Source organism: Elephas maximus, chromosome 12 (assembly GCF_024166365.1).
Source record: "Elephas maximus indicus isolate mEleMax1 chromosome 12, mEleMax1 primary haplotype, whole genome shotgun sequence".
Classification (NCBI taxonomy): Eukaryota; Metazoa; Chordata; class Mammalia; order Proboscidea; family Elephantidae; genus Elephas; species Elephas maximus.
This window is the reverse complement of record NC_064830.1, coordinates 53,727,557-53,740,854: the sequence shown is the minus strand read 5'-3', so window position 1 is coordinate 53,740,854 and position 13,298 is coordinate 53,727,557. Positions and strand designations below refer to the sequence as shown.

Sequence of the window (13,298 nt, the reverse complement as noted above, 5' to 3'; positions counted from 1 at the left end):
GTTCCCCAGAGATGGGGGACAGAGAAGGAGGGACGGCACTAAAATTCCATTTGCCCATGTTCATTCTAGAATCTGTAACCTTGATCTGCCTTCGCATTCCATACAGCGACACACACTCAGGCAAGGTCAGAGAGAAGATGTGGACTCTTGAAGTCTGTAGGGTGTTGCCAAAGGAGGCCAGGCTGCCTGGGTCCAAACCCTGCCTCTGCCTCTTTCTGGCAGTACGACCCTGGACAAGTCGCTTAACCTCAGTTTCCTCATCGTAAAATAGGGGTGCTAATAGTACACATTCAGGGTGATTGCTGTGAGGACTGAATGGGCTACTAGTGTAAAATACTTAGAACAGTACCTGGCACTAAAGGGGACAGGGGAGGGAGGATGCTTGAGTACACTATAATGTCCCTAGATGTGCACCCTTGAGAGAACTGTAGCCACCCTTCATCCTAAGGGGTGGAAGCTGCCTCAGAAACGACACGTCCAAGATCACTGGATGTGGATGTAGAAGCCTCGGATCTGGGCCCCTGGGTCTCCTTCATGGCCTCCACCCCTTGCCACCTCCCATTACTGCCCAAAACCAGGAACCTGATTCCTGGGGAGGAAAGGAAAAGCAAAGCCAAAGGCGGGTCTCCTGATGCCTAGGGTTCCCAGGGCTGCTCAGAAACTATAAAATAGTTTCATTTTTGTATATTTAAGTCAACAGCAGAGCTGGCCGGGCGACTACAAGGGTGAGGCCGAGTATCAGCTGCCTCCGCGGGGTCTCCTTGCCCCCTCCTCTCCAATCTGCTCTCTGCAGGCAGAAGCCACTAGGCCCTGCATCTAGTCCCAATGAGGGGTTTGGGGACGGAAGGCGCCTGGGTCACTGGGACTTCACCAGGCTCCATAGAAGCGGGTCAGTTCTGTGGGCCTTCACTAAGTGCGTGTCCTCGGGCACGTTATGTGTCATTGAGGAGCCTCAGTTTCCTCATCTGTAAAATGGGCACGACACTCCCCGCTTCCCCAGGGTGATGGGCGCAGTTGCGCTCACACGGGCATCACGCGGGGCACTGCACCTGGGCGGGTACCGGGGGCAGGGGGGTACGGGTGTGGAGGGGCACTCCCGCCCGCAGGCGCGGCGGAGGGTGGGTGCGGGGGAACAGCCTCTCGCAGAGGCCGCGTCATCACCGGGAGGGCGGGGCGGCGGGACCACGCTCTGGGGAGGCGGCGGCTGGAGCTGCTGCCCCGGCTTGCGCCGCCCGCTCACCGCGTCCGTGCTCTCTGCTTTCCTCCCCGCCGCACTCTCGCGAAGATGGCCACCGACGGACTGCACGAGAACGAGACGCTGGCGGCGCTGAAGAGCGAGGCCGAGAGCCTCAAGGGCAAACTGGAGGAGGAGCGGGCCAAGCTGCACGACGTGGAGTGTGAGTGCGGGCCGGTCCGGAGGCCTCTGGGCGCGGGGAGGGGTCGCCGCCGGCGCAGCAGCCAGGCCAAGTAAACAAGACAGACCCCCGGCGTGGGGGCGACCTGGGCCTGGTGCAGGAGCAAAGTCCGCACCACTGCCGGGGAGAGGGGACCCTGGGTGCCTAGCTGCGGGCAGGTGAAGAGTGTAGCGGCCGCCAGAACCCCGGGCGCGCGGATCCTGACCCTAGCGTGGCCAGCCCTCGGAGGCTGCAGGCACTTTGCAGGGCCCCAACCCGCCAGCTAGCGAAGGACGGCCCGCCTCTGGGCGGGGCGCCTGGTTGCGGAAGGTCCTGGCCTCTGTCCTCACGACAGAGGGTCCTGGGGCCAGTTACCGTCATCACCTGCCCAGAAGATGCTAACTGATGGCAGTCCTGTCCTTGTGAGCCAGAAGGGGTGGGGTGGCTCTCAATGGTGCCAAGAGCAGCGAGCCCGTGTGGGGCGAGGCCTACGGTAAACTCCTGTTTTGCTTTTTAATCATCATCTGTCTCTCTCCATCATTGTTGTGCCTTTCTCAGTTTTGCTTTTACAAGGAAACGGACTCTGATTTAAAAGCTTATTTTTCCACTTACTTCCCCTCCTTGTGCTGGGGTGGGGGGACGAGTGGGGGAAGGGAAACAGAGGAGCTTATCAAATCCAACCATTTAGGTCATTTCAGGCTATTTAAGAAGCTCTGGAGAGGTGCAGTGTGATTGGTGTAAAAGGGCAATAGCAATCCTAAACAGCTTCCATTTCTGACTAGCACCGTAGTTCAGAACCTGCTCTGTCATTTTTGAGTGGGCAATTAAATAGCCAGTTTAAATGACTGTTGGGTGGGTCAGCTGCCCTTTACCCTGTCAGGTGTTTCCTCCTCAACAAAGCTTGGGCTGAGGGCCAGGCTTGGGGAAGTGGTCTTACCCACTCACTCTTTAGCTCTGAGGGTGACTGCTCCCCTTTGCCCAGCAAGGCCTCCCCACTGTGCTGTTACACACATATACATTGTGCTTCTATCATCCATGTTTGGTAGACCAAACCCCTTATTAAGTCGATTTTGTCTCTGAGCAACCCTGTTTGTGTGATTGCAGAACTGTGTTCCTTGAGGTTTTCAGTGGCTGATTTTTCAGAAGTAGATTGCCAGGCCTTTCTTTTGAGGGGTCTCTGGGTAGACTCAAACCTCCAACCTTTTGGTTAGCAGCCAAGTGCATTAACCATTTGCACCACCAAGGGACTCCTATTTGGTATCACCCTTTAAATTCCATTTGGAAAAGCAAAATGGGGTTCATGCTAGGCTTTTTAGCACTTGACTCCTTTTTTGAAAATTATTTGATGGAAGCGGGTGACCTGAATCTAGAGTGTGCTGTGCTTTCAGAGGGGCCTCCTTTACATTTAGAAATGTGTCCAGCTATAATAACAGAAACCACAAATAAAGTAGTTAAGCAAATTGAGAATTATTTTCCTTATCTAACAAGAGCAGAGTAGCCAATTGCCATCTTTGGCTTAGCTGCCCAGTGTTGCCATCAGGGAGGGGCTCAGGCTGTTCTTCTCACCACCCTCCCAGCACTGGCATTTGCCTCCATGGTTATAATACAATGGCCCCAGCTGCAAACATCACTCCTGTATTCAAGGCTGGAAGAAGGGGGAATGTGGGCAGAGCCTCTGTTTGTTCCTTCTTATTAGGTAAGCAGAAGTTTTCCCAGAATCCCCTGCAGATTTCTGCTTGCACTTCACTGGCCAAGACTAGGTTACATGGTGAGTGCTAGAGTGTGGGAAAGGGAGAGCTGAGCGGGGTGCATTGCCATTCCCAAACAAGTTAGGTTTCTGATACCAGGGCAGAAGTGAGGGATGGACATTGGAGGGCATGGGTCAGGGTTGGTCCCCTCCCCTTTGCAAATTCCTGCACTGCACAGATGATAATGAGGGATGCAGCATTCATGCCTCAGGCTGGTCATCTTATTTCTCTGCAGATGAGGAAACTGAGGCACAGAGAGATTAGAGGACTTGCTAAAGAACCCCTGCTTGGCAGTGGTGGGGCCAGGATTCCAGCCCAAGCAGTTAGAGCTCTAGCCCAGGCTCCCTTCAGCTTTTTTGCCAAACCCCTTTGTGCTTTATGCAGAAGGGAATTCTCTAGAAATTCACTCAGCAGTTCAGGTTGCATGGGTGGCAGTGTTCCCGCAGGGGTATTTTTCCACCTTGTCTATGGATTTGTAAATTGCCATAAGGCAGAGAGATGGTCACAATGCAGCTTTTCAGCAGAGAATCTCTGGGATGGCGGGGGGCGGGGGTTGGTCAATTCAGAAAAGGAAACCTGCTGCCCTTCCCAAGGTGTAGTGTCCTCAGAAGCTAGGGCCAAACTTTGGACCCACAGTGGACATATGTGTGTATAAGTAAGGATTTTTGAGTTGAAAAGACCAGAAGTCATATGAATTTCTACTGAAATATCAATAGAGCCTAAACCAAAATCCAGGTCTCCTGATTTCAGAATCCAGAGTCACCCACATGACATGCCATCCCTCTGTCCCTTGACTTCTCTAGAGGTGTCCAGTTGGTATTTGTAGCAAGGACAATAACTGATTACAATTGTGGGACTCTGGAAAGATTTCATGGAAAAAATGACATCTTAGCCAAACTTCTAAATGTGGATTGGGTTTGATAGGCGAAGATAAGAGGGAAAAATCAATCCATGCAGGGAAAACAGCTTAGAAGTCTGGAAGGTGGGGGCAGGGTGTATCTAGGTCAAGGTGGCTGGAGGTAGGGAAATTAAGTGTGAAATAGAAGTGGCCTCGGGTATGGGGATTCTTGATAAATGGGTCTCACCCTCAGATAGTGTTAAAGTACCTTTGTTCCTTGCTCATTCATGCTGGAAGTTCAAACTACAGGTGGAGGAGTGGGAGGCTTGTCTTGGTTCCATATTAACCTTTAACTTAACTGTTCTTGCCTCACCCCACCCCAGACTCCCCCAGCTCACAAATGAGACACTTATAGGTGGGAAATTTAGAGGAGGAGGTGCTGATGATCTTGTAGTTTTAAAAACAAAATGCAGCAGCACCTGCTGTGTCAAACAATTGTGCTCTCATTTTTCCCTTTATGAAGGAAGATCATAATATTCCCATATAGTGGGTGAAGAAACAGGCTTGAAGAAGTCAAATAATTTGCCCCTGGGTCATGCTCCTAGTTAGTGGTTGGGCCTGGACTTAGTTTGGCAATAATGCTGCGTTCTTTGCTGGGCTCTCATTTGAGCAATTGACCAAGCTCCTGGGGATAGTGTAGGAAGGGTTTGGTGAATGTGGAAAGGATCAGAACTGAATCTGGTTCATTCCCCAAAGCAGTTGTTGTTGTTGTGTGCCATCAGTGTTGTTAGGTGCCTTAGAGTCAGTTCCATCCCATAATGATGGAACAACAGAACAAAACACTTCCAGGCCCTGCACCATCCTTACAAAAGTTGCTATACTTAAACCCATTGTTGCAGCCATTGTGTGGATCCATCTCTTTGAGGGTCTTCCTCTTTTTCACTGACCCTCCACTTTACCAAGCATGATGGCCTTCTCCAGTGACTGTTCCTTCCAGAAAATATGTCCAAAGTACACGAGATGAAGTCTCACCATCCTCGTTTCTAAGCAGCATTCTGGTTGTACTTCTTCCAAGACAGATTAAATCCTTCTTCTGGCAGTTGATGGTATATTCAATATTCTTCTCTCACACCATACTTCAAAGGTGTCAATTCTTCAGTCTTCCTTATTCATTGCCCAGCTTTCACATGCATATGAGGTCACTGAAAACACCATAGCATGGGTCAGGCTGACCTTAGCCCTTAAAGTGGTATCTTTGATTTTTAACACTTTTATAGAAGTCTTTTGCAGCAGGTTTGCCCAATGAAATATATTATTTGATTTCTGTCCTTTTTTTTCTTTTTCCATGACTTGATTTCTTGACAGCTGCTTCCGTAGGCATTGATAGCGGACCCAAGTAAATGAAATCCTTTACAACTTCAGTCGTTTCTCTGCTTATTATGATGTTATTTATTGGTCCAGTTGTGAGGATTTTTGTTTTCTTTATGTTGGGGGGTAATCCATACTGAAGGCCACGGTCCTTGATCTTCATCAGTAAGTGCTTCAAGTCCTCTTCACTTTCAGCAAGCAAGGCTGTGTTATCCACATAACACAGGTTGTTAATGAGTCTTCCTTCACTTCTGATACCCTGTTCTTCTTTATATAGTCCACCTTCTCGGATTATTTGCTCAGCAAACAGATTGAATAAGTATGGTGAAAGGATACAACCCTGACACATACCCTTCTTGACTTTAAACCACGCGGTATACCCTTGTTCTGTTCGAACATCTGCCTCTTGGTCTATGTACAGATTCCTCATGAGCACAGTTGAGTGTTCTGGAATTCTCATTCGTCACATTGTTATCCATAATTTGTTATGATCCACACAGTCAAATGCCTTTGCATAGTCAATAAAACTCAGGTAAACATATTTCTGGCATTCTCTTCTTTCAGCAAATATTCATGTCATATCAACAGTGACATCCCTCCTTCTACATCCTCTTCAATCTGGCTTGCATTTCTGGCAGTTTCCTCTCGATGTACTGCTGCAACCTCTTCAGCAAAATTTTACTTGCACGTGATGTTAATGACATTGTTCGATAATTTCCACATTCTGTTGGATCGCTTTTCTTTTTTTTTTTTATTGTGCTTTAAGTGAAAGTTTACAATTCAAGTCAGTTTCTCATACAAAAACTTATACACATTGTTATGTGACCCTAGCTGCTTTCCTACAATGTGACAGCACACTCCCTCTCTCTACCCTGTATTTCCTGTGTCCATTGAACCAGCTCCTGTCCCCCTCTGCCTTTTCATCTCACCTCCAGACAGGAGCTGCCCACATAGTTTTATGTGTTTACTTGAGCTAAGAAGCACATTCCTCACCAGTATCATTTTATGTCTTATAGTCCAGTCTAATCTTGGTCTGAAGAGTTGGCTTCAGGAATGGTTTTAGTTTTCGGCTGACAGATAGTATGGGGGCTGTGACCTCTGGGATCCTTCCAGTCTCAGTCAGACCATTAAGTCTGGTCTTTTTACTAGAATTTGAGGTCTTCATCCCACTTTTCTCCTGCTCCATCAGGGATTCTCTGTTGTGTTCCCTGTCAGCGCAGACATTGGTGGTACCTGGGCACCATCGAGTTCTTTTAGTCTCAGGCTGATAGAGCCTCTGGTTTCTGCAGCCCTTTCTGTCTCTTGGGCTCATATTTTCTTGTGTCTTTGGTGTTCTTCACTGTCCTTTGCTCCGGGTAGGTTGAGACAAATTGATGGATCTTAGATGGCCACTTGCTAGCTTTTAAGACCACAGATGCCATTCATCAAAGTGGGATGCAGAACGTTTTTCTTAGTATACCTTGTTGTGCCAATTGACCTATATGTCCCCTGAAACCATGGCCCCCAGACCCCCACCCCAGCTACTCTGTCCCTCGAAGTGTTTGGTTGTATCAGAAAACTCTCAGCTTTTGATTTAGTCCAGTTGTGCTGTCTTCCCCTGTGTTGTGTGTTGTCCTTCCCTTCACCTAAAATAATTCTTCTCTACTACCTAACCAGTGAATACCCCTCTCCTACTCTCCCTCCCCACCCTCTTAACCATCAAAGAATGTTTTCTTCTGTGTTTAAACCTTTTCTTGAGTTCTTATAATAGTGGTCTTATACTATGTTTGCCCTTTTCTAACTGACTAATTTCACTCAGCATAACGCCTTCCAGGTTCATCCATGTTACGAGATGTTTCACGGATTCATCGTTATTTATCGTGGCATAGTATTCTATTGTGTGAATATACCAAAATTTGTTTATCCATTCATCCCATTGTTGGACACCTTGGTTGTTTCCATCTTTTTGTGATTGTAAACAGTGCTGCAATGAACATGGCTATGCATATATCTATTTGTGTGAGGGCTCTTATTTCTCTAGGATATATTCCAAGGAGTGGGATTGCTGGATTGTATGGTACTTCCATTTCTAGCTTTTTAAGGAAGCGTCAAATCAGTTTTCAAAGTGGTTGTACCATTTGACATTCCCATCAGCAGTGTATAAGTGTTCCAGTCTCTGCACAACCTCTCCAACGTTTATTATTTTGTGTGTTTCAGATTAATGCCAGCCTTGTTGGGGTGAGATGATATGTCATTGTAGTTTTGATTTGCATTTCTCTAATGGCTGATAATTATGAGCATTTCCTCATGTATCTGTTAGCCACCTGAATGTCTTCTTTGGTGAAATGCCTGTTAGTATCCTTTGCCCATTTTTTAGTTGGGTTATTTGTCTTTTTGTTGTTGAGGTTTTGCAGTATCTTGTAGATTTTAGAGATTAGACTGCGATCAGATTTGTCGTAGCCAAAATTTTTTTCCCAGTCTGTGGATTGTCTTTTTACTTTTCTGATGAAGTCTTTTGATGAACATAGGTGTTTGATTTTTAGGAGCTCCCAGTTATCTAGTTTCTTTTCTGGTGTTTGTATGTTGTTAGTAATGTTTTGTATTCTGCTTATGCCATGTATTAGGACTCCTAGCATTGTCCCTATTTTTTCTTCCATGATCTTTATCGTTTTAGATTTTATAGTTAGGTCTTCGATCCATTTTAAATTAGCTTTTGTGCATGGTGTGAGGTATGGTGTGATGGATATCCAGTTATGACAGCACCATTTGTTAAGGAGACTGTCTTTTCCCCATTTAAGGGACTTTGAGGCATTGTCAAGTATCAGCTGCTCACAGGCGGATAAATTTACGTCTGCGTTCTCAATTCTGTTCCATTGGTCTATGTATCTGTTGTTGTACCAGTACCAGACTGTTTTGACTATCATGGTGGTATAATAGCTTCTAAAATCAGGTAGTATGAGGCCTCTCACTTTCTTCTTCTTCTTCAGTAATGCTTTACTTATCTAGGGCCTCTTCCCTTTCCAAATGAAGTTGGTGATTTGTTCCTCCATCAAATCGACTCGACGGCACTGGGTTTTTGGTTTTTTTTGTTCTTGTTAAAAAATGTCGTTGAAATTTGGATCGGGATTGCATTGTATCTGTAGATTGCTTTCGGTAGAATAGACATTTTCACTGCGTTGAGTCTTCCTATCCATGAGCAAGGTATGTTTTTCCACTTATGTAGATATCCTTTGGTTTCTTGCAGTAGTGTCTTTTAGTTTCCTTTGTATAGGTCTTTTATGTCTGTAGTTAGATTTATTCCTAAGTATTTTATCTTCTTGGGGGCTATTGTAAATGGTATTGATTTGGTGATTTCCTCTTCAGCATTCCCTTTGTTGGTGTAGAGGAATCCAACTAATTTTTATATGTTTACTGTATATCCTGATACTTTGCTGATATTTTCTATTTGTTCCCGTAGCTTTTTTGTGGATTCTTTGGGGTTTTCTGTGTTTAAGATCATATCTTCTGCAAACAGAGATGCTTTTACTTCATCCTTAGCAGTTTGGAAGCCCTTTATTTCTTTTTCTAGCCTGATTTCTCTGGCTGGGACCTCCAGCACAATGTTAAATAAGAGTGATGATAAAGGGCATCTTTGTCTGGTTCCCGTTCTCAAGGGGAATGTTTTCAGACTGTCTCTATTTAGGATAATTTTGGCTGTTGGCTTTGTATAAATGCCCTGTATTATGTTGAGGAATTTCCCTTCTATTCCTATTTTGCTGAGAGTTTTTATCATGAATGGGTGTTGTCAAATGCCTTTTCTGCATCAATTGATAAGATCATGTGGTTCTTGTGTTTTGTTTTATTTATTTATTTTTGCTTTCATCTTTTTATTGACATTATAGCCAGAGCTAGAGAAAGGGTTTACTGGATTCTATCAAATTAAATAAATACAATAATTTAATTGTAAAAGGAAAAAGTCAACTCAGGACAGAAACTTCTAGAGACAACGGACTCTTGGCATACAATCTGCTTGTATAAGAGAAAACAGCACGAGAGGAAAACTGAACAGTCCAGGTTGGATGGTTGAGATTAGGGAGTCTGTAGAAAGAAAAGCAGATGTTCTGATTGCTCTTCTGAAGTAAGAACTCTAAAGAGGAAGACACTGAAATGAAGCAGTTGAACTGGGTAAACAACCTTAGGCAAAGGAAATATGTATTTGGCAACGTCGTGATTTTAGTTACCAATCTGAGACTGGCTACCCTAGAAATTTAGAAGTTGCAGAAACTTCTAAAGATGAAAGACAAGTTGGGTGCCTAGGTAGGTAAAGGTAGGAATGCTGCTGTACTGTGGGATTTCTGCACCAGCACCAACCACTAGCCCTTGACAGGAGAAATGGGAGAGTGTAAGGAAGGGCCTTCCTTAGCATGAAAAGGGAAAGGGATTCATAGGCAGAGGATGAAAAGAATGGAGCTACATGGAGAAGAAACCTAATAGCATGAATAAGAATAAGAAGGAAACATGAAGAATAAACACTTATTTTTCAGCCTTGCTCCGGTTCTGTGTGTCTGAAGAGGCAAAATAACTGGCTAGGGACTTCCAAGCCATTATGGTAGAGCGACATGATACTTCGACTGTAGAGTGGCTAGTGAACCACGATGATCGCAATAGTGTCATCAGTGTCACTGAGGATTTTGTTTCTGCCTCAGTATAACACACTTCCATGTACTTTATCAGGGCAGGGAGACAGCAACAGTGACAATTACAACAATAGTTTCAGGAAAGAACCTGAATAGTAATCTACTGACATTCTCTGTGTGAGAACCACATAATGTGAAAAAGGAGTCCCCCCTAAAGACAAGGGATGCAGGCAAATTCGAGTCCATAAAAACAATAACCAAAAAGATAAAAGGTTTAAAAAAAAAATTGAGGACAGTGAGGCTGGCACATTCTCTCCTTTTGCTAAACTATGGCGTGAGGCATTTAGGCTAAATGTGGTTTAAATGGTGTTGGATAAGCTTTATAAAACATGAAGATGGCAAAGTTGCAGCTTAAGTCTCTTTTACGGTTTTAATTTGCTTAAGAGCTCAAATGCTTGTGCTTGCGGTAACTTCCTAAAAGAAGTAGTGTTCCCTTTTATTACCTTAATAAAGCATTCACCCTTCGATCCAAATGATTTTAGCATGCTATCTAACAGCTGAAGCAGTGGCACAAAACTAAGATGGTATTTACTGCAGCAAGGTCCCTGTAAATCAAAATCTGAGTTTTACATAAGAATCTTATTTATAAAAAATACACTACCAAGTACAGTGAGAGTGGAGCATGGAGCAGTGGTGCTCCTGCCAGGGCCATGTGGAAGTGGCTTTTGCTACAGCACTTGCTTGGTTAATGGCACAAGTAAAAAGCTGAATAAGGCAAACAAATTTTCTGTAAACTTCTTAGGGTGTGGGGGGTGGGGGTGGAGGAATCTTCCTCTGATGGGACAGATGCTGATTTGGGATGGGCAAGATCAGAAGGTATGACACTTGGCTGCACCTGACACATCACAACACAGGATAAGACAGCGCCTGCTGGCTGAGACCAGATCACTTGTTTCTGGAGAGAAGTTATCACTGTAGCCTTCTGCCTTTACTGTTCCAATGTGCATCATCTAGCTAATAACCCCTATAGAGAAAATCACCTCCAAAATCCTCCTTAATGAAAAGGTACAAAATAAGCTGAGTCATTAGAAGCGTTTCCTTAGCTTAAAGCTCCTTAAGAGCCCTACACTGATTACTAAGCAACTTTGTTAGGGGTGTGCAGCTTGACACAAATGCTTTAACTAGACTATGTATTCTCACCCACTTGGTACCTAGTAGTAATACACTGTAATGACGCTTGGAAAACAAACATCTTACACTGTAATGACGCTTGGAAAACAAACAGATCTTGAAGAATTTTGGCCTCTTCTCATGTCCTCACTTGGAACTTTCCAGCTTTTGTGACATATTTGACTCCTTTAAATGGCTTATATTTTTCCCCATACATATCCAAGCGGTTTACTTTTAAGCCTGAAATAGCAAGCTGCTGGATCTTGAACTGTGTCTTGAGGCTTGGATTCTCTTCTGGCTTGAGTACTCCAGACTGTAAATTCACTAGTCTTTTAAGACTTGGGAGCTTTTGTGGAGTGATTTTCCCCACATCCCATGTTAGTATCTTGGTGCCTGGATCAAATGTATAGCGGCCTTGTGTTGGTGTCAGATTCATGTTCAGTACAACTTTCGGCATGTGAACTGTCACTGTGATTCCTTCAATAGTTTTTCCCATATTCTGCTTCATCTCCTGTTTTTCTTTTGCCAGTTTGGCCAGTGGTTCAGCGATGTTGTTGATGTTTTCAGAGAAACAGGTTTTGGTCTTAACTCCTTAAATAGTTTTTCTGTTCCCTATTTCATTTAATTCTGCTCTAATATTTATTATCTCCTTTCTTCTGGTGCCTAAGGGCTTCTTTTGCTGCTCTCTTTCTGTTTGTTTGAGTTGTAGGGATAATTCTTTGATTTTGGCCCTTTCTTCATTTTTGATATGTCCATTTATTGCTATAAATTGACCTCTGAGAACTCCTTTTGCTATTTCCCCCAAGTTCTGGTAGGAAGTGTTTTCATTCTCATTTGATCCTATGAATTTCTTTATTCTGTCCTTAATTTCTCCTATAACCCAGTAGTTTCCATGTGTTTGATTTTTTTCCTTGATTTTTCTGTTATTGATTTCTACTTTTATGGCTTTATGGTCAGAAAAGATGCTTTGTAATATTTCCATGCTTTGGATTCTGTTAAGGCTTGCTTTATGACCTAATATGTGGTCTACTCTGGAGAATGTTTGATGTGCGTTGGAAAAGAAAGTATACTTGGCTGCTGTTGGGTCGAGTATTCTGTATATGTCTATGAGGTCAAGTCAGTTATTTGTGGCATTTAGATCTTCCATGTCTTTATTGAGTTTCTTTCTGGATGTTCTGGCCTTCACCAAAAGTGGTATGTTGAAGACTTCTACTATTATTGTGGAGCTGTCTGTCTCTCTTTTAAATGCTGTTAGAGTTTATGTATTTTGGAGCCATGTTGTGGGGTATGTAAATGTTTATTATGGTTATAGCCTCCTGGTATTAAAAAAAAAAATTATACTGACCCTTTAATGTTTATATAGTGTCCTACCTTATCTTTTGTGGTGGATTTTACTTTAAAGCCTATTTTGTCAGAGATTAATATTGCCCCTCCTGCCCTTTTTTCGTTGTTGTTTGCTTGATGTATTTTTTTTCCCATTCTTTGAGTTTTAGTTTGTGTCATTAAGTCTAAGGTGTGTCTCTTGTAGGCAGCATATAGACAGACCTATTTTTTATCCATTCTGCTACTCTCTGTCTCTTTATTGGTGCATTTAGTCCATTTACATTCAGTGTAGTTATTGATATGTATGAGTTTAGTGCTGTCATTTTGATGTCTTTTTCTATGTGTTGTTGACAGGTTCTTTTTTCCACTTAATTTTCTGTGCTGAATAGTTTTTCTTTATATGTTGTCTTTACCTCTTTTTCATTGTTGTTGCTTTTGTATTTGCTGAATCTTTATGTTTTTCTTGTTTTTTATTTTGACGTGTAGGATTGTTAGTTTCTTTTGTGGTTACCTTAATATTTACCCCTATTTTTCTAAGTTTAAACCAAAATTTATATCTTTATATTGCCTTGACTGCCTCTCCATATGAAAGATCTGTGACTACATTTTTTAGTCCCTCTTTTTTTATTTAATATTATCATCTTTTACATAATGATGTTTCTGTTTCCCTGTTTTGAGCGTTTTAGCTTTATTTTTGTGATTTCCTCATCTGGTTGCTCTGTCCTGAGTTCTAGTCTTGGCTTGTTATCTGATGTTATTGATTTTCTAACCAGAGGACTCCCTTTAGTATTTCTTGTAATTTTGGTTTGGTTTTTGCAAATTTCCTAAACTTCTGTTTATCTGGAAATGTCCTAATTTCACC

The 13,298-nt window shown here is 43.5% G+C and overlaps 1 protein-coding gene across 5 annotated transcripts in view; it reads left to right on the top strand.

Moving 5' to 3' along the window:
* The window catches only part of GNB5 (G protein subunit beta 5), a 99,442-nt gene that overhangs the window by 18,367 nt on the left and 67,777 nt on the right, over positions 1-13,298 (top strand). For 2 of the 5 annotated variants that reach the window (XM_049905163.1, XM_049905159.1), the window contains exon 3: positions 1,286-1,397. In XM_049905163.1, coding sequence (XP_049761120.1) covers positions 1,286-1,397 — 112 coding nt within the window. The other 3 variants (XM_049905161.1, XM_049905160.1, XM_049905164.1) reach the window with 3 other exon arrangements.